A 20,468-nucleotide genomic window follows, 5' to 3' on the forward strand; every position below is an offset into this window, starting at 1 on the left:
TTAAAAAAAAAAAGGCACTTACGAAGTTTTCTGTTGCAGTCCCCTAAAAATAAATAGAAATTAAGGATTATTACGTCGCTCAGTGCTTTTTTTCATAGATAATTTTCATTTAAATCATAATTAATATGAAAATGACTTACTGACGTCTGCAGTGAGTTCACCTGAAAAAGAAAGGGGGAAAAAAATTGTTATTTAATAATTATTTAAGGCAAAACTTGTTTATTATCACCATTAACATCAAACCCACCTATTTTTGTGTTCTGCTCTCCTAAAAAAAGAGTGAAAACAACAATTTTGGGTTATTTCTTGTAGTTTCTGCCACTAAAATCTTTATCTCTGGGCGTAGAATTTGGAAAACAAGATGATTTCTGCTCTAATTCTAATTTTTTGGGGGGTTGAAAACTTCTACAAGTTGCTTTTTATTTCACCAGGGAGATGAAACACAGCGGAACAGGCAGAAATAATCTGGGTTTTGTTTTTGTAATTGCATTTGAAAAATAGAATTTAATATTTTAATTGTGATTTAATACTTATTGAATCAAAAAAATATATTCTTAATAAATTAAATATTTTTAAATATTACATTTTTAATATCTTTTTAAATTAATATTAAATTTTATTATTTATTTTATTTATATATTTTATTTATTATTATTTTAAAAAATGTTAAAATTTAATATTTTTAAAAATATTAACTTTTAAATATTTTTAAATTTATTATTTTAAAAATATTAACTTTTAAATATTTTTAATTTAATATTTTTAAAAAATAATAAATTTTAAATATTTTTAATTTAATATTTTTAAAAATATTAAATTTTAAATATTTTTACATTTATTTTAAAAAATAATAAATTTTAAATATTTTTAATTTAATATTTTTTTAAATATTAAATTTTAAATATTTTTAATTTTATTATTTTAAAAAATATTAACTTTTAAATATTTTTAATATTTTTAAAAAATATTAACTTTTAAATATTTTTAATTGAATATTTTAAAAAAATAATAAATCGTAAATATTTTTAAATTTATTATTTTAAAAAATATTAACTTTTAAATATTTTTAATTTAATATTTTTAAAAAATAATAAATCGTAAATATTTTTAAATTTATTATTTTAAAAAATATTAACTTTTAAATATTTTTAATTTAATATTTTTTAAAAATATTAACTTTTAAATATTTTTAAATTTATTATTTTAAAAAAAATAATAAATTTTAAATATTTTAATATTTATTCTTTTAAAAAATATTAACTTTTAAATATTTTAAAATTTATTGTTTTTAAAAATATTAAATTTTAAATATTTTTAATTTAATATTTTTTAAAAATATTAAATTTTAAATATTTTTAAATGTAATATTTTTAAAAAATAATAAATTTTAAATATTTTTTTAATTTAATATTGTTAAAAATTTAACACAAACTGCAGAAGGAAGGACATGGACTTACCCAACTCCACCGTAAATATTCCTTAAAACAGAAAATAACATGAATTCCCCTCAGATTTCCCACACACGACCCAAACTTCCACCCCTCTCAGCTCTTCCCACGGGAGTTTTTCCCCCTTTATATTTTCCACCCAAATTTAGATTCACACAAGAAATTCCAGCGTCCCCGAAGCACCAACCGAACCCCCCCGAGGTGGAGGAGGAGGAAATGTCACTTACGAATCGTTGAGTCGCATTTTGCTGAAAAAAAAGCAGAAAAAAGGAAAATTGTGATGAGTTTTGCTGCCCTTTCCCCCTATTTTCTACGTAATGCAGGAAAAAAAATGACTTACCAAGTTCTGCAGTGAGTTTCCCTAGAGAGAGAGAAACGTAAGGTTATTTTAAATAGATGTTTCTACTTATTTATTTTATTTATTTTGATTTTTTATTCTATTTTATTTAATTTATTTATTTATTTATTATTTATTTTATTTTATTTATTTTTATTCTATTTTATTTCTATACATTTTCTATTTCTCTCCGGAGACGGTGTAAATAATTCTGGGGTTTAAGCTTACGTAGCATAGTAGAAAATAATACAATGTATGGTATAATAGTATAAAATAGGTGAGAAAAATGGATAGGCTGGTAGTATAGAATAAAAAATAGAATAGTGAGAATACTACTATAGTGAGTATATTTGATATCATAGAGTATGTTGTAGAGTATGTTGTAGAGTGAGTATGTTAGTTATATAGTCAGTACGTTAGCTATAGAGCGAGTATGTTACAGAGCGAGTATGTTACAGAGCATGTTATAGAGTATGTTATAGAGTGAGTATGCTAGTTATAGAGCGAGTATGTTACAGAGCGAGTATGTTAGTTACAGAGTATGTTATAGAGTATGTTATAGAGTGAGTATGTTTGTTTAGAGTGAGTATGTTATGGTATGTTATAGAGTGAGTATGTTATAGAGTGAGTATGTTATAGAGTGAGTATGTTATGGTATGTTATAGAGTGAGTATGTTATGGTATGTTATAGAGTGAGTACGTTATAGAGTATGTTATGGTATGTTATAGAGTGAGTACGTTAGTTATAGAGTGAGTATGTTATAGAGTGAGTTCGTTATAGAATGAGTATGTTATAGAGTGAGTTCGTTAGTTATAGAGTGAGTATGTTATAGAGTGAGCATGTTAGTTATAGAGTGAGTATGTTATAGAATGAGTATGTTATAGAATGAGTATGTTATAGAGTGAGTATGTTATGGTATGTTATAGAGTGAGTACGTTATAGAGTGAGTACGTTATGGTATGTTATAGAGTGAGTACGTTAGTTATAGAGTGAGTATGTTATGGTATGTTATAGAGTGAGTACGTTAGTTATAGAGTGAGTATGTTATAGAGTGAGTATGTTAGTTATAGAGTATGTTATAGAATGAGTATGTTATAGAGTGAGTATGTTATAGAGTGAGTATGTTATGGTATATTATAGAGTGAGTATGTTATAGAGTGAGTATGTTATGGTATGTTATAGAGTGAGTACGTTTGTTATAGAGTGAGTATGTTTGTTATAGAGTGAGTATGTTATAGAGTGAGTATGTTAGTTATAGAGTGAGTATGTTATAGAGTGAGTATGTTAGAGTGAGTACGTTATAGAGTGAGTACGTTATAGAGTGAGTACGTTATAGAGTGAGTATGTTAGTTATAGAGTGAGTATGTTATGGTATGTTATAGAGTGAGTATGTTATAGAGTGAGTACGTTAGTTATAGAGTGAGTACGTTATAGAGTGAGTATGTTATAGAGTGAGTATGCTATAGAGTGAGTATGCTATAGAGTATGTTATAGAGTGAGTATGCTATAGAGTGAGTATGCTATAGAGTGAGTATGCTATAGAGTGAGTATGCTAGTTATAAAGTGAGTATGTTAGAGTATGTTAGTTATAGAGCGAGTATGTTACAGAGCGAGTATATGTTATATAGTATGTTGTGTTATATAAGTTGTATAGTGAGTATGTCAGTTGTATAGTATGTTGCGTGTTGTATAGTGAGTATGTCAGTTGTATAGTATGTTGCGTGTTGTATAGTGAGTATGTCAGTTGTATAGTATGTTGCGTGTTGTATAGTGAGTATGTCAGTTGTATAGTATGTTGCGTGTTGTATAGTGAGTATGTCAGTTGTATAGTATGTTGCGTGTTATATAGTGAGTATGTCAGTTGTATAGTATTTGAGGAACCCCCTGGTCCTGGTAACATCCACGTAGGAGCGACGGAGGGGGTGAATTCAGACAGGAAGGAGAACTTCTGGAGAGACTTCTGGAAAGACACCAGCCCCTCGAGGAAGATCCACCTCTGGACCCGGATTTTACACATCAGGAGGAGAGAAAATCACTTACGAAGCCGCTTGTCTCGATCCCCTGGATGAAAAAAGAGATTAAAAATAATAAAAAAGAGCATTTTTATGGTTGTTTTTTCACCTCTTCCCCCAGGACGCCAGGTCCCGAAGCCAAAAGCTCAAAGACCTTCTGCAAAGCTCATTATTTTAATTATTTTAATTATTTTAATTATTTTAATTAGAAATTTTATTTATTTTATTTTAAAAAAACCACAAAATCTGCAAAGATTTGGTTAAATCAACCCTCACGGGATGTCCTGTACAAAAATCAGACTTACCAAGCTGCGCTGTGAGTCTGCCTTCGAAAGAAGAACAAAAAAAATAGGTATTAGTTCAAATAAAGTGACAAAAATTGACCCTAAAAAAGAGATTTCTAAGCCTAAAAGCATCATTTTTTGTCCCCAAAAGAAAAGGACTTACGTGCTTCTGCTGCGAGCTTGGCTGCAAGGAGGAAAATGATATTTGTGTTTATAATAATAATTAAAAATGTGTTTAGAATAATAAAAAATAATATTTGTGTTTATCATAATAATAATAATGTGTTTGTAAAAATAATAAATAATGTTTATAATAATAAAATAATATTTATGTTTATCATAATAACATTTGTGTTTATAATAATAATTTATATTTGTGTTTATTATATCTGTGTTTATAATAATTTATATTTGTGTTTACAATAATATTTGTGCTTATAATAATAATTAACATTTGTGTTTGTTATAATATTTGTGTTTATAACAATAAAAATAATAGTTGTGTTTATCATAATAAATAATATTTGTGTTTATAAAAATAATTAATATTTGTGTTTATTATATTTGTGTTTATCACAATAATATTTGTGTTTATTATTTGTGTTTATAATGATAAAAATAATATTTGCGTTTATAATAATTAATATTTGTGTTTATTATAATATTTGCGTTTATAAAAATAATTAATATTTGTGTTTATTATATTTGTGTTTATAATAATTAATATTTGTGTTTATTATAATATTTGTGTTTATAATGATAAAAATAATATTTGTGTTTATAATAATTATTTGTGTTTATTATAATATTTGTGTTTATAATGATAAAAATAATATTTGTGTTTATAATAATTATTTGTGTTTATTATAATATTTGTGTTTATAATGATAAAAATAATGTTTGTGTTTATCATAATAAATAATATTTGTGTTTATTATATTTGTGTTTATAACGATAAAAATAATATCTGTGTTTATAATAATAAATATTTGTGTTTATAATATTTGTTTGTAATGATAAAATATTCGTTTATAATAATTAATATTTGTGTTTATTATATTTGTCTTTATAATAATAATAAATATTTGTGTTTATAATATTTGTTTGTAATAAAATATTCGTTTATAATAATAAATATTTGTGTTTATAATAATAATAAATATTTGTGTTTATAATAATAAATATTTGTGTTTATTATATTTGTGTTTATAATAATAAAAATATTTGTGTTTATAATAATAATTAATATTTGTGTTTATTATAATATTTCTGTTAATAATAATAATAATAACAACAATAAATAATATTTATTTTCAGAAGCCTGGGCTCACACTTGGGGAAAAAAAATGCTATTTGCCACTTTTCAAAGACAGAGGATCAAAGAGGCCCTCCCTCCTCCCAAAACAAGGGTTTTTACCCCAAAATCATGATGAAAAATGCCACTTACTAATTTTTCTATCACGTTCCTCTGGAAAGAAAAGGAGGGGAGAGAAAAAAACCATATTAAATATTTCCTTCTTCTCTGGGCATTGGGTCTACAGCATCCCTAGAGCTCTTAAATCAGGAATATTGGGTTTTTTCCCCTAATATTGCATTTATATTTATGATTATACTTTGAAATTACACTTTGTTGTAAATGTTACTCAATCTATAAAAAAATACTATTTTTTTTCAGCAGGAAACTCCCATTCTGCTCCCATTTTCCAGGATAAACCAGCAGGAATTTCTGCTCCTCGGCACCCATCCGAGGAGGAATCACACTTACTGATTTTGGCATCGCATTCACCTAAAAAATTAAAAAAAAACAATAAAAAAAAATCAATAAATAATCAATAAATAATCAATAAATAATCAATAAATATGGAAAAACACAAAGCAACTCCTCCCACAGCGCTGTCTTCACACTGTAAAACTCAAAACCAACAGAAGTTTTACACCACAATATTTTAATTATTTAAAATATTAAATAATATAAGGCTATATTTGGTAAATTTTAATTATTTAAAATATTATATAATATAAGGTTATATGGTTTTAAAGTGATTTTATATCATAAAATAAGGTTTCTTAAGGAAGAAATCCCCCTATAAGCCACCCATTGCTAAAGCAGATGAAAACACAAAATCTTCTATTTTTAAAGAAATTATTTTCTATCCAGAACTTTTGCATAATTAAAGATAATTTTAATTTCAAGGAAATAAAACTCCTTACCCAGGTCTGACGTAAGCTTGCCTTAAATAAAAAAAAATAAGGGAATATTATCTTTAAATTGACTTTTACTCTATGAATACAACCTGGCTTGTGCCACCTTTGACTTCCCCCCCCCGGGGTCAAGATATATTATAATTACACCACATTGATGCTAACGAGATCAAATAATTAAGGACAGGGAAGGGATTGTTGACAACAATTTAATAACCAGATCTGAAGATCTACCAGAAAAAGAAAAATGATACTTACTGATTTTTCTATCACGTTCACCTAAAAGAGAAAATAAAGAGGAAATATCGATGGTCAGGAAGCTTATGAACCTCACATCACCCTCTGCCTCCAAATTTTGTTTTTAATAGTGATTATAATTTGAAATTATGCTTTTTTTTTTAATTAATTGATCTTATTTCTAGCCCAGCTTGGACATATGTGTGTTTGAGGGAGGAATAACCACCTCTTCCCTCTAAAAACCCACAATGAAATAAAGATAAAAATGAAGGAAAACTTACCAAGTTCTGCGGTCAGATTGTCTAAAATAAAAATAAAAATAAAAATAAATATAAATATAAATACAAATATAAAAATAAATACTGTTTTTATCAAGGACCTCGTGGCACCAGGGATGCACCGTACCCTAATTTGGTCCTTTCTTGCTCAAAAAATAAAGTTATTCTGCATCTAACACTTGACACATCTTGCAACATCTACCACAAAAGATGGGACAAGTTGAATTGGAAAAGGATTTTTTGCAAAATTTAAGTATCTTGAGAGGGATTAAGTGCTGCATTTCGCAGCATATAAAACATATATTTTTTCATTAAAAATGAATATACCTCCTGCTTTTTTGAAAAACAGGCAAGAGAAAGGGAATAAACCCAATAAACCCCAGGCAAATCAGCTACAACACGACTTTTTAGGCAAAAATATATTGTACGGGACGTAAAGACACAACTTACCAATCTCTGCTGTAAGTTCAGCTTAAAACAGAGAAATAAATCAGGATGAGTTAAAGTTCGGTTTGAATCTGTTCTCTAAACTTTGAGATTTACAGGAATTTACAGATTTGGTATTTAAATAACCGTGGAGGGTCAAGGGCAGAGCCCAGAGAGGATAGGACTGTGGATGGACCCCCAGGAAGGCATCACGCGGGGTTAATTAAACAAGAAATTCCCTTATCAGAATTGATTTGGCAAAGATAAGAGAGCGATACGTACCTATTTCTGCATTTTGTGCCCCCCGATAAAAAAGAGAAAGAGAAGGGAAATGGCTTTAAGTTATTTCTCACCACTTCTATATATTTATTTCATTCTCAATATTAGAGATACAAAATAATCTCTGTTCTATCTGGACTTATTCTATTTATTACCAGCATTTCCAATTAGTTTTATTCGTTAAGACTTTTCCACTTCTGCACTTTTTGAAGCTGAAATGTAAAAAAAAACCCAAACTTGCTCTGAGCAGCCCTGCCCAAAGCACGCCTTTGTGGAAGGAACGTGACTCGCCGAGCATCGCAGTAAAAATTCTCAAATACAAAAAAAAAAAAGTATTTATTGAAAAATAAAAGGTATGTATTGTGAAAGTATGTATCATAAAAAAATATTTTATTCCAGCGATGCGTGATTGAGGCTGTTTGGTTTTGAGGGCCACTATTATTTGAAAGAACTTTTAAAGTTTGTTTCGGGGCCTAAAAAGTTTCGGGGCCTAAAAAGTTTCGGGGCCTAAAAAGTTTCGGGGCCTAAAAAAAGTTTTGGGGCCTAAAAAAAGTTTCAGAGTTTAAAAAAGTTTCAGAGTCTAAAAAAGTTTCGGGGCCTCAAAAAAGTTTCGGGGCCTCAAAAAAGTTTCGGGGCCCAAAAAAGTTTCGGGGCCCAAAAAAGTTTCGGGGCCCAAAAAAGTTTCGGGGCCCAAAAAAGGTTTCAGGGCCTAAAAAAGTTTCGGGGCCTAAAAATGTTTCGGGGCCTAAAAAAGTTTCGGGGCCTAAAAAGTTTCGGGGCCTAAAAAAAGTTTCAGGGCCTAAAAACGTTTCTTTTAGGGCCTAAAAAGGTTTCAGGGCCTAAAAACGTTTCTTTTAGGGCCTAAAAAGGTTTCAGGGCCTAAAAACGTTTCTTTTAGGGCCTAAAAAAAGTTTCAGGGCCTAAAAAAAGTTTCAGAGTTTAAAAAAGTTTCAGGGCCTAAAAATCTTTCGGGGCCTAAAAAGTTTCGGGGCCTAAAAGTTTCGGGGCCTAAAAAAAGTTTCGGGGTCTAAAAATGTTTCGGGGCCTAAAAAAAGTTTCGGGGCCTAAAAATGTTTCGGGGCCTCAAAATGTTTCGGGGCCTCAAAAACTTTCAGGGCTTAAAAAAAGTTTTGGGGCCTAAAAGACTTTCAGGGCCTAAAAAAGTTTCGGGGCCTAAAAAAGTTTCGGGGCCTAAAAAAAGTTTCAGGGCCTAAAAGCGTTTCAGGGCCTAAAAGCGTTTCAGGGCCTAAAAGCGTTTCTTTTAGGGCCTAAAAAAAGTTTCAGAGTTTAAAAAAGTTTCGGGGCCTAAAAAAAGTTTCGGGGCCTAAAAAAAGTTTCGGGGCCTAAAAAAAGTTTCGGGGCCTAAAAAAGTTTCGGGGCCTAAAAAAGGTTTCGGGGCCTAAAAAAGTTTCGGGGCCTAAAAAAGTTTCGGGGCCTAAAAAAGTTTCGGGGCCTAAAAGTTTCGGGGCCTAAAAAAGTTTCGGGGCCTAAAAGTTTCGGGGCCTAAAAAGTTTCGGGGCCTAAAAGTTTCGGGGCCTAAAAAAAGTTTCGGGGCCTAAAAAAAGTTTCGGGGCCTAAAAAAAGTTTCGGGGCCTAAAAATGTTTCGGGGCCTAAAAAGTTTTGGGGCCTAAAAAAGTTTCGGGGCCTAAAAAAGTTTCGGGGCCTAAAAGCGTTTCAGGGCCTAAAAGCGTTTCAGGGTTTAAAGAAGTTTCAGGGTTTAAAGAAGTTTCAGGGTTTAAAAAGGTTTCAGGGTTTAAAAAGGTTTCAGGGTTTAAAAAGGTTTCAGGGCCTAAAAAAGTTTCAGGGCCTAAAAAACTTTCAGGGCCTAAAAAAGTTTCAGGGCCTAAAAAGTTTCAGGGCCTAAAAATGTCTTCTTTTAAAGAATGACACTTACCATTTTCTGTGTCACATTCCTCTAAAAATAAGAGAGAAATAAATAGGGGTCAGTCCTAAGAGCTCTCGGCCTCCGACATGCTTCGACGAGTGAGCAAGAGCCCCGAAGAAGAGATTAGGGAATGCCGCTGGATCGCGGGGAGCCAGCGTGTCTCCTCCCCAGCGAGATGCCTGGCGTGACAGGGATAAATTATACCGCGCTGGTGGTCTGGGTCCCTTCTTAAGTCGTGTGGCTGGGTATAAATTTAAGGTCTGGAGGATTACGGTTTAATAAGGAGGATTTCTGGTTTAATAAGTTTCCTCTGTACAAAAGGAACTTTTTCAATCTTCAGTAGCAGCAAAAAAAAACCCAAAACAACCCCAAAACCACACTCACCCAGTTCTGTGTCGCTTTCTTCTAAAGGAAATAAAAATAAATATATACGTGTTGTCGCCGGTGCTACAGCTGCAGAAACACACTCAAACTCAGGCGTGCGCAGGGAAGGGAAGCAACTTACCAAATTCTTCCGTTAATTTCCCTAAAATAAAGTTATAATAGTATAAATCCTTTAGCATCAAGATTAAAGGTGGGGGCAAAAAAAAAAAAGGCACTTACTGATTTTTGCATCCCATTCTTCTAAAAGAGAGACAGAGAGAGGATTTAGCCCCCCCGTGTGGGTCCTTCTGTGGTTTTTTGGTTTGGAGCATAGCAATTGGCTTAAAAAATTATTATTTACTGATTTTTTTTCCCTGTTATTGACCATAATTTTCACAAAATTACACTGGTTATGCGATTAATGTAGTCTAGGATATGTGATAGCATAAGCCAAGCCACACGCCCAGCCAAGAAAGGCCTTAGGAGATGCGTATTAATGTGACTTTTTTTGATGGAAGAAGGAAAAAAAAATCACTTACCAGGATCTGCATTCCTTTTTCCTAAACGAGGAGAAATAAACGAGGAGAAATAGAAGAGGAGAAATAGAAGAGGAGAAATAGAAGAGGAGAAATAGAAGAGGAGAAATAGAAGAGGAGAAATAGAAGAGGAGAAATAGAAGAGGAGAAATAGAAGAGGAGAAATAGAAGAGGAGAAATAGGAGAAATAGAAGAGGAGAAATAGAAGAAATAGAAGAGGAGAAATAGAAGAAATAGAAGAGGAGAAATAGAAGAAATAAAAGAGGAGAAATAGAAGAAATAAAAGAGGAGAAATAGAAGAAATAAAAGAGGAGAAATAGAAGAAATAAAAGAGGAGAAATAGAAGAAATAAAAGAGGAGAAATAGAAGAAATAAAAGAGGAGAAATAGAAGAAATAAAAGAGGAGAGAGAGAAGAAATAAAGAGAAGAAAAAAGAAAAGAGAAGAAATAAAAAGAAATAAAGAGAAGAAAGAGAAGAAAGAGAAGAAATAAAGAGAAGAAAGAGAAGAAATAAAGAGAAGAAAGAGAAGAAATAAAGAGAAGAAAGAGAAGAAATAAAGAGAAGAAAGAGAAGAAATAAAGAGAAGAAAGAGAAGAAATAAAGAGAAGAAATAAAGAGAAGAAAGAAGAAATAAGAGAAGAAAGAGAAGAAATAAGAGAATAGAAAAAATAAAGAAAAGAAATAAATAAAAAAAATAAAGAAAATAAATAGAAAAAATAAAGAAAAGAGAAGAAAAGAGAAGAAATAAGAGAAGAAAAGAGAAGAAATAAGAGAAGAAAAGAGAAGAAATAAAAGAGAAGAAATAAAAGAGAAGAAATAAAAGAGAAGAAATAAAAGAGAAGAAATAAAAGAGAAGAAATAAAAGAGAAGAAATAAAAGAGAAGAAATAAAAGAGAAGAAATAAAAGAGAAGAAATAAAAGAGAAGAAATAAAAGAGAAGAAATAAAAAATATAGGTAAATGTTTTTTGCACTGAGGACAACTGGAGCGGCTCTCCAACCTAGCTGCCTTCCTCTGGAGTTAAATATTAATATTATTTTCTTTAATGAGCACAACTCCTCGACAGCATCAAACTAGAGAAGCCAAAAAAGCAAAAAAGCAGCTCGAAAGCAAGCGGAGCACGGACTGACCGCCCTTGGCACAGCAAAGCCGGGCTTCCGGGTGCCAAAGGAGCCGGGATTTGGCACGTGCTTCGTTAATTAACACGTTCTCACGTACCTGACTCCATCATCACCTTCGCTTCCTAATTGGAACCACCTCCCAGAGCTTCGTTAACCTGGTGGGGTGAGAGGAAGCATCATTAAAATGTCGTGTCCAAGGACAACCGGGTCTTGGCGGCGACGCGGCGTGGGGGGAAACGTCTTGTCTGGGAAAACCACGTGAGTAAACACAAGAAGGGAGAAAGCCACGAGGCCGCAGAGGCTTTTTTCCCCCATTTTTCCCAGTAATTAGACTTAATTTGAGATATTTTCTGCTCTACATCTGGCTGAAGTGTAGGAAAGAGGGAGTGTGATGAGCCTCCATCGACATCCGCCACCCCACTGATCACAGAAGGGGTCCAGGGCCAATAGCTCAGTCTTAAACATCTAATTTTAGTTGCCTGAAGCAGCACGAGCTTCATTTCTTCTCTGTGTCTCATAAATTATTTAATAATAATGTTTAATCACGATTGACACCGTGAGAAGCAGCCCCGTACGTGGAGGACGTGGTGCCACCATCTTTTTGGGCCAAAAATATAAAATATATTATACCCAGAGCTTCCCTCCTCTGCTGTACTACTGTACATGCAGTAAACGTTTTAAATTGATTCTTATTATTAATTAAAAACAAAAAAAAAAAGGATTAATTGCTGCGGGAGAGGGTGTAGGTTGGGTGAAGGGACACAGATTTTGCACCCTTTGCTTGCTCCTTATTAATACACCACACAAGCCTCCATCAGCCAATTTTTCTCCCTAAAAATCACTCAAACTGGATGGGGGGGGTCGTTATAATTTAATTTTTGTTCACAATCCTGCCAGCGTCCTGAACACGCTCATCCTTCCTGGAGGAGCTGAGCTGGGGAAAGGCAAAAAGTAAAACCAGGCTAAAACCAGGGTGGGAAAAGGCGTCGTGTTATATTAAAGGAAATTATTGAGCGCTCCTCGTGTGCTATATTAAGATCTTTCCTAAACTAAATCCTAAATTTAGCTCTTTATTGGGAGCTAAATTAGATAAATGATGTTATAAGGGCCTAAATTTGTGCTGAAATGGATAATCAGAGCAGGGAAAGCAGCACTAATTATTTCTCTATGATATTTTCCTAAAAGGATAATAAAAATTTAATATGATTTGATGTTTTTCAGTGTTGTTAGATTCATGTAAAGATATAAAAGATCATTTTCTTTTAGGTTTCCTCCAGCTCTCGTGAACGTATCGCCCTCCTCCTGCTTTCTAAACGCATCTCCCTGCCTTCCACCAAAGAGCCCACGCAGCCAGACGGGCGTTTGGGAACAGGCTACCCCCAAATTCTGCTCTCCCCACCTCTCTGGAAGCAAGAAAACGACTCACCAAGACCTGCAGTTGGTTTTTGTCACGCTGAAATCGGCCTAATCGGGGCCGTCCTGCTCCCGGGGTGATGGTTGAGTACGTGGGGGTTGGTTGGAGCAGGTCCTGGGGGATGGTGGTGCCCCGGGCAGCAGGTCGGAGGCTTTGGGCGTCCTCACCGAGCTGGAAGAGGCGTCACGGGCACGACAGCTGTGGTGGCAGGCACAGAGGGGACCTTCCCACCGCCTAATTTTAGCCGGGTTAAATGCCGAGGTGGAGGAGCCCCTATATAGTCATCGCAGGAACAGGATCCTCCAGAGGAAGGTCTGAGCTTGGTGGCATCGGGGCAACCCTCCGGAGGTGCCACCATCTCCCCACGGGTTGTTTAGAGGCCCTCCCTGTCCCCCACAGCCCCCCCTACCCCACCTCCAGCCCCCCCAGGCCCTCCCTGTCCCCCACAGCCCCCCTACCCCACCTCCAGCCCCCCAACGCCCTCCCTGTCCCCCCACACCCCCCCTACCCCACTTCCAGCCCCTCAATGCCCTCCCTGTCCCCCACACCCCCCCTACCCCACCTCCAGCCCCCCAACACCCACCCTGTCCCCCACAGCCCCCCTACCCCACCTCCAGCCCCCCAACGTCCTCCCTGTCCCCCCACATCCCCCCTACCCCACCTCCAGCCCCCCAACGTCCTCCCTGTCCCCCACAGCCCCCCCTACCCCACCTCCAGCCCCCCAACGCCCTCCCTGTCCCCCACACCCCCCCTACCCCATCTCCAGCCCCCCAACGCCCTCCCTGTCCCCCACAGCCCCCCTACCCCATCTCCAGCCCCCCAAGGCCTTCCCTGTCCCCCCACACCCCCCCTACCCCACCTCCAGCCCCTCAATGCCCTCCTTGTCCCCCCACACCCCCCCTACCCCACCGCCAGCCCCCCCAACGCCCTCCCTTTCCCCCACAGCCCCCCTACCCCACCTCCAGCCCCCCCAACACCCACCCTGTCCCCCACACCCCCCCTACCCCACCTCCAGCCCCCCAACACCCTCCCTGTCCCCCACAGCCCCCCTACCCCACCTCCAGCCCCCCAATGCCCTCCCTGTCCCCCACACCCCCCCTACCCCACCTCCAGCCCCCCAACACCCTCCCTGTCCCCCACACCCCCCCTACCCCACCTCCAGCCCCCCAACACCCACCCTGTCCCCCACAGCCCCCCTACCCCACCTCCAGCCCCCCAACACCCTCCCTGTCCCCCCACGCCCCCCCTACCCCACCTCCAGCCCCCCAAGGCCCTCCCTCTCCCCCACACCCCCCCACCCCACCTCCCGCCCCCCAACGCCCTCCCTGTCCCCCCCACCCCCCCTACCCCACCTCCAGCCCCCCAACGCCCACCCTGTCCCCCACAGCCCCCCCTACCTCACCTCCAGCCCCCCAACACCCACCCTGTCCCCCACAGCCCCCCAGGACCCTCCCTATGTCCCCCCATTACCAGCACTCACCCCCTTCGCCTCTTTCCGTACAGCGCCATGCGCGCCGCCATGTTGCCCCGCACCCGTGCGCGCCGCCATGTTGCCGTACGGCTCCGACGCTGTTTCCGCTTCCGCCGGAAGTAGCTCTGGTCTCTTTCTCTCTCCCCGTGCTGGCGACAGCTGTCAGGGCGGCCGGACGGGCCGCCGCCTCCGCTGAATCCGCCGCCATCCTCCTCCCCCGCCGCCGCCATGACGGAGCAGATGACCTTACGGGGCACCCTGAAGGGCCATAACGGCTGGGTGACCCAGATCGCCACTACGCCGCAGTTCCCGGACATGATTCTCTCCGCCTCGCGCGGTGAGGGCCGCACCCGGCCGGGGTTGGGGCATGGGAGAGGGTTGGGGGAGACCATCGGAAGTCGGGGGGAGGGCAGGGAGAGGGTTGGGAGAGACCATCGGAGGGAGTGTGGGGGGGGGAGAGGGTCGGGGGAGACCATCGTGGGGGGGAAGAGGGTCGGGGGAGACCATCGGAGCAGGTGTGTGGGGGGGGAGAGAGTCGGGGGAGACCATCGGAGGGGGTGTGGGGGGGGAGAGGGTCGGGGGAGACCATCGGAGGGGGGGGGGGGGAGAGGGTCGGGGGCGACCATTGGAAATGGGGGGAGACCATTGGCCTGGTTGAGACCATAGGTCGAGGCGGGGGGGAGAGGGTCGGGGGCAACCATTGGAAATGGGGGGAGACCATTGGCCTGGTTGAGACCATAGGTGGAGGCGGGGGGGGAGAGGGTCGGGGGCGACCATTGGAAATGGGGGGAGACCATTGGCCTGGTTGAGACCATAGGTGGAGGCGGGGGGGGAGAGGGTCGGGGGCGACCATTGGAAATGGGGGGGAGACCATTGTCCTGGTTGAGACCATAGGTTGAGGCGGGGAGGGGGAGGGTCAGGGGCGACCATTGGAAATGGGGGGAGACCATTGGCCTGGTTGAGACCATAGGTGGAGGCGGGGGGGAGAGGGTTGGGGGCGACCATTGGAAATGGGGGGGAGACCATTGGCCTGGTTGAGACCATAGGTTGAGGCGGGGGGGGAGAGGGTCGGGGGCGACCATTGGAAATGGGGGGGAGACCATTGGCCTGGTTGAAACCATAGGTCGAGGCGGCGGGGAGAGGGTCGGGGGTGACCATTGGAAATGGGGGGAGACCATTGGCCTGGTTGAGACCATAGGTGGAGGCGGGGGGGAGAGGGTCGGGGGCGACCATTGGAAATGGGGGGAGACCATTGGCCTGGTTGAGACCATAGGTTGAGGCGGGGGGGAGAGGGTTGGGGGCGACCATTGGCCTGGTTGAAACCATAGGTCGAAGAGGGCGGGGGGGAGGTCGGGAGAGACCATCAGGGGCAAGAGGATACCATGAGCCTGGAAGGGAGAGGTTGGGCAAGCCATGGGGCTCGTTAGGAGAGAGAGGGCATGATTTAGGGGTGCCAGGGCTACCATGAGCCTCGCAAGGGGAGAAGAAGGACAGAGAAGTGGTCACCCCATGAGAGGGATGAGCTGGGGGGTGGGCAGAGGGCCGTGGTCCCCGTGGTGACCCCTCCATCTTACCTCCCCCCCTCTCTCTCTGCCTCCCTCCCGCAGACAAAACCATCATCATGTGGAAGCTGACGCGCGACGAGACCAACTACGGGATCCCGCAGCGAGCCCTGCGCGGCCACTCGCACTTCGTCAGCGACGTGGTCATCTCCTCCGACGGGCAGTTCGCTCTCTCGGGCTCCTGGGACGGCACGTTGAGGCTCTGGGACCTCACCACGTGAGATGTGGGGCAGGGTGAGGGTGTTTTGGGTGGCGGGGGGGAGTTTTTGGTGGCCGGTGCCACGATTTGGAGTAGATTTGGGTGTTGGGCTCCTCGTCCTTGGCCTCCTTCTCCCCATGATTAGACCTGACACAAAGTCTTGATCCTCCGGGGTCTGAAGACAACGTCCTGCAATTATGATGGGAGAGAAGCTGAGGTGGGGAGAGGCTCAAGCTCTTTTGGGGTCATTTGGGGCCAAATTGGGGCTACAACCTAGAGAAGAAGGTTGAGTTTTGCAGAGCTGGGTGGGATAAACTCATCCCAGTTCCCCCAGTTGTCCTCCTGAGTTCTTTGGAAGGAGAAGGGCGACCATCCCCCGTTGTAGACCACTCCATGTCTCTTTTTCCTCCAAATATTTGAATTTTAACCCCTTCTTGGTGGATTTTACATCCTGTTGGCCCCATCTTCCCTCAGCGGCACCACCACCCGGCGCTTCGTGGGCCACACCAAGGACGTCCTGAGTGTGGCCTTCTCCTCCGACAACCGCCAGATCGTTTCGGGCTCCAGGGATAAAACCATCAAACTCTGGAACACGTTGGGGGTCTGCAAGTACACGGTGCAGGTGAGCCCAGGTGGGCTTCCAAATCACATCTCTGTGAGGAAGGGTGTGGGAAGGTGGGCTTCCAGTCACACCTCCCTGAGGAAGGGTGTGGGAAGGTGGGCTTCCAAATCACACCTCCCTGAGGAAGGGTGTGGGAAGGTGGGCTTCCAATCACACCTCCATGAGGAAGGGTGTGGGAAGGTGGGCTTCCATCACACCTCCATGAGGGTGTAGGAAGGTGGGCTTCCAAATCACACCTCCGTGAGGAAGGGTGGGGGAAGGTGGGCTTCCATCACACCTCCGTGAGGAAGGATGTGGGAAGGTGGGCTTCCAAATCACACCTCCCTGAGGAAGGGTGTGGGAAGGTGGGCTTCCATCACACCTCCCTGAGGAAGGATGTGGGAAGGTGGGCTTCCAATCACACCTTAATGAGGAAGGGTGTGGGAAGGTGGGCTTCCAAATCACACCTCCCTGAGGAAGGGTGTGGGAAGGTGGGCTTCCAATCACACCTCCATGAGGAAGGGTGTGGGAAGGTGGGCTTCCAATCACACCTCCCTGAGGAAGGGTGTGGGGAGGTGGGCTTCCAAATCACACCTCCCTGAGGAAGGGTGTAGGAAGGTGGGCTTCCAAATCACATCTCCATGAGGAAGGGTGTGGGAAGGTGATGATCTAGACGTAGGGATTGAGTTGCACCCTCAGTAGATCTGCAGATGACACCAAGCTGGGTGGGAGTGTGGATCTGCTGGAGGGTAGGAAGGTCCTACAGAGGGATCTGGATGGGTTGGATCGATGGGCCAAGACCAACGGCATGGCCATGGTCTAGTTGACGTGGTGGTGTGAGGGCCATGGTTGGACTCGATGACCCCAGAGGGCTCTTCCAACCTGGTTGACTGTTTCCTCGCCGTGACCCCGCTGTCCTTCCTCTTCCTCAGGACGAGAGTCACTCGGAGTGGGTGTCGTGCGTGAGGTTCTCCCCCAACAGCAGCAACCCCATCATCGTCTCCTGCGGCTGGGACAAGCTGGTGAAGGTGAGGTTGGCCATCAGCTTCCACCCAAGATGATCTGCGATGGTTGGAGAAGCAACCAGAGTCCTCTGGGGAGGGTTTTCTTCTCCCTCACGTGTTTTTCCCTCACCCAGGTTTGGAATTTGGCGAACTGCAAGCTGAAGACCAACCACATCGGGCACACGGGCTACCTCAACACGGTGACGGTGTCCCCTGATGGCTCCCTCTGTGCCTCTGGTGGCAAGGTACATCATGGGGAGGAGGAAGATGAGATCTTGGTGTCCTACCAGCAGCTCCAGCTCATTTCTGGTGTCTCCCATGCTGAGAGTGGGCTCCACATCTTGGTCATGGCTTGAGTAGGGTGGTGACGGCCCAACGATCTGGCCTGACTTGATGGTCCTAGGAGGGAAGGTCATGGTGAAGATGCTCAACCACCTCCAGGGACCTTCTTTAGCTCTTAGATGTCAACCCTTGATGGGTTTTCTTTGAGTTTTCCTTCAACTTCTCCATATCTACGCTGGCTTGTGGCAAAGTACTCCAGCTTAAGCGTGGTCAAGGTGGGAGGAGGCCCCTCTTGGGTGGAAGGAGGCCCCTTTGGGGTGGAAGGAGGCCCCTCTGGGGTGGGTGACAAGTGTTGGGGTCTGCTCTGACTTCTTCTGCCCCACAGGACGGCCAGGCCATGCTGTGGGACCTCAACGAAGGCAAACACCTCTACACCTTGGATGGAGGAGACATCATCAACGCCTTGTGCTTCAGCCCCAACCGCTACTGGCTTTGTGCTGCCACCGGCCCCAGCATCAAGATCTGGGTACGTCACCCATGGGGTCCTCACCACCTCTCTGTCCCCATCTGGGCAGGGTTCCTCCTCCAGAAGACCTCAACTTCCTTCAGCTTTTGGGTTGTGTTGGGTTTGGTGTCACCTTCATGGTTGAGATCCTCACTTTGGATCTTGGAGGAGATCATCTCCTGGAGGGTTGTCCCCACCACAGCAGTGACTGGTGCCCATGGCCTCATCCCCTGGTGCCCATGGCCTTGTCCCCTGGCCAAGGAGGGTAGCAGTGGCCACCACGCCATGATGAAACACTTAGATGCCATCTGACTTTGATCTCCATGGAGAAATCCAGAGGCTGTTTCTGAGCGATCTGCTCCCTCATGACGTTCTGGAGTTGGGGTGGATTCCACCATGATGGTTCCTTCACCTTTATCTTCTCTCCTTGCAGGACCTGGAAGGCAAAATCATCGTGGATGAGCTGAAGCAGGAGGTGATCAGCACCAGCAGCAAGGCCGAACCACCCCAGTGCACTTCCTTGGCCTGGTCCGCAGATGGGCAGGTACAAACCATCCCCTTGTCCATGTCCCACCATCCCACCCCAGTCCAACAAGGACTTTGGGGACCTTCCTACTGCTCTTGGAGCATAAGGACCATGATGCTCCACTCTTGGAGCCATCTACCAACAAGGGCAATAACTTCCTTAGATCCCTCCTCAACCTTTGAACTCTTTATCTCCCCAACATCTGGGGTCCTTCTGCTTTGGGCTTTGCCCTCTGAGGCCCACAGTCCCTTGTCCTCACGTCCTGAGGTCCCACCTCGGTGGCCAACCCTTCCCATGACCTCTTTCTCTCCGTAGACCCTGTTTGCCGGCTACACAGACAACCTCGTCCGCGTGTGGCAGGTCACCATCGGGACCAGATGAGCCAGAAACCAGCGATTTTGTGTACAAAAGACTCAATAAAAGAGCGTTTTATCGAGCTTCTGGTCGCCTCGTGTCCACTGTTGGGTCACCCCATGACCTGGAAGTTCAGGGAAGATCTGGGGTTGGAAGATCTTCCAACCTCTTTACTCTGGAGAACCTCAAGGGTGAGGCAAAACCCACCATCCCCGATGGGGAATGGCTTTAGGTCCATGAGTTGTCCCCACGCCTTCAAGGTTGGGGACATCGTGGTGGGACAGGGCTTGGGGATGAGGATGGGGGCAACCAGGAGAACTTTTGAGGGCTACAGGAGACGACGAGGAGTTAAAACCCACGATGCAGAAAAATTAACAGCGGAGGGAAATAATTACGTGGTCGCAGATGGTGTGGTGGGACTTGGGAGATGTTCTCCAACCTTGTGGCTAACGAGGGACTCGGTTCTTCTCGCTGGGAAAGACCTGGGGGGGAAAAACAAAACATAATTCCCAAGAAAAATGTAGAAAGGAGAGAAATTACCCCCAAAAGAGATAAATTTGAGAAGGAACCTCAGGTTGAGTCTTGGGTTGAGTCTTGGCTGGGTCGGGTCGAGTCTTGGGTCTTGAGTCTTGGGTCGAGTCTTGAGTCTTGGGTCGAGTCTTGAGTCTTGGGTTGGGTTGAGTCTTGGGTTGAGTCTTGGGTTGGGTCTTGAGTCTTGGGTTGAGTTGAGTCGTGGGTTGGGTCGAGTCTTGGGTTGGGTCAAGTCTTGGGTTGGGTCAAGTCTTGGGTCGGGTTGGGTTGAGTCTTGGGTTGGGTTGAGTCTTGGGTTGGGTTGAGTCTTGTTGGGTTGGGTTGAGTCTTGGGTCGGGTTGAGTCTTGGGTCGAGTCGAGTCTTGGGTCGAGTCGAGTCTTGGGTCGAGTCGAGTCTTGGGTTGGGTTGGGTTGAGTTGAGTCTTGGGTTGGGTTGAGTTGAGTCTTGGGTTGGGTTGAGTTGAGTCTTGGGTTGGGTTGGGTTGAGTCTTGGGTTGGGTTGGGTTGAGTTGAGTCTTGGTTGGGTTGGGTTGAGTTGAGTCTTGGGTTGGGTTGAGTTGAGTCTTGGGTCGAACTTTAGGAACATCCAACTTCTCAACCCAGCGCCCT

General features: G+C 42.5%; 2 protein-coding genes across 24 annotated transcripts in view; one reads left to right on the forward strand and one right to left on the reverse strand.

The window, feature by feature from the left end:
• LOC137667899 (tripartite motif-containing protein 10-like) overlaps positions 1-14,372 on the reverse strand; it is a 28,256-nt gene extending 13,884 nt beyond the window's left edge. Inside the window, exons 1-23 of one of the 23 annotated variants that reach the window (XM_068409098.1) lie at positions 14,305-14,372; positions 12,837-12,995; positions 11,508-11,565; positions 10,293-10,313; positions 9,994-10,014; positions 9,896-9,916; positions 9,775-9,795; positions 9,400-9,420; positions 7,250-7,270; positions 6,803-6,823; positions 6,543-6,563; positions 6,294-6,314; positions 5,848-5,868; positions 5,530-5,550; positions 4,246-4,266; positions 4,104-4,124; positions 3,827-3,847; positions 1,789-1,809; positions 1,676-1,696; positions 1,458-1,478; positions 248-268; positions 141-161; positions 23-43 (exon numbers count right to left, since the gene is read on the reverse strand). In XM_068409098.1, the coding sequence (XP_068265199.1) occupies positions 23-43; positions 141-161; positions 248-268; positions 1,458-1,478; positions 1,676-1,696; positions 1,789-1,809; positions 3,827-3,847; positions 4,104-4,124; positions 4,246-4,266; positions 5,530-5,550; positions 5,848-5,868; positions 6,294-6,314; positions 6,543-6,563; positions 6,803-6,823; positions 7,250-7,270; positions 9,400-9,420; positions 9,775-9,795; positions 9,896-9,916; positions 9,994-10,014; positions 10,293-10,313; positions 11,508-11,520 (433 nt within the window). In that variant the 5' untranslated portion in view covers positions 11,521-11,565; positions 12,837-12,995; positions 14,305-14,372. Of the gene's footprint in view, positions 1-22; positions 44-140; positions 162-247; positions 269-1,457; positions 1,479-1,675; positions 1,697-1,788; positions 1,810-3,826; positions 3,848-4,103; positions 4,125-4,245; positions 4,267-5,529; positions 5,551-5,847; positions 5,869-6,293; positions 6,315-6,542; positions 6,564-6,802; positions 6,824-7,249; positions 7,271-9,399; positions 9,421-9,774; positions 9,796-9,895; positions 9,917-9,993; positions 10,015-10,292; positions 10,314-11,507; positions 11,566-12,836; positions 13,147-14,304 lie in introns of those variants that run through there. The other 22 variants (XM_068409120.1, XM_068409105.1, XM_068409101.1 and 19 more) reach the window with 22 other exon arrangements.
• On the forward strand, positions 13,087-19,410 carry RACK1 (receptor for activated C kinase 1). Its single transcript, XM_068409122.1, has 9 exons — positions 13,087-13,136; positions 14,455-14,632; positions 15,903-16,074; positions 16,531-16,678; positions 17,590-17,685; positions 17,796-17,906; positions 18,329-18,469; positions 18,882-18,992; positions 19,290-19,410. The coding sequence occupies exons 2-9, from the start codon at positions 14,524-14,526 to the stop codon at positions 19,353-19,355; spliced, it is 954 nt and encodes a 317-aa protein (XP_068265223.1). The 5' UTR covers positions 13,087-13,136; positions 14,455-14,523; the 3' UTR covers positions 19,356-19,410.
• Positions 19,411-20,468: the final 1,058 nt, after the last annotated feature.

The sequence above is a fragment of the Nyctibius grandis genome, chromosome 10 (assembly GCF_013368605.1).
Source record: "Nyctibius grandis isolate bNycGra1 chromosome 10, bNycGra1.pri, whole genome shotgun sequence".
In the NCBI taxonomy this organism is placed as follows: domain Eukaryota; kingdom Metazoa; phylum Chordata; class Aves; order Nyctibiiformes; family Nyctibiidae; genus Nyctibius; species Nyctibius grandis.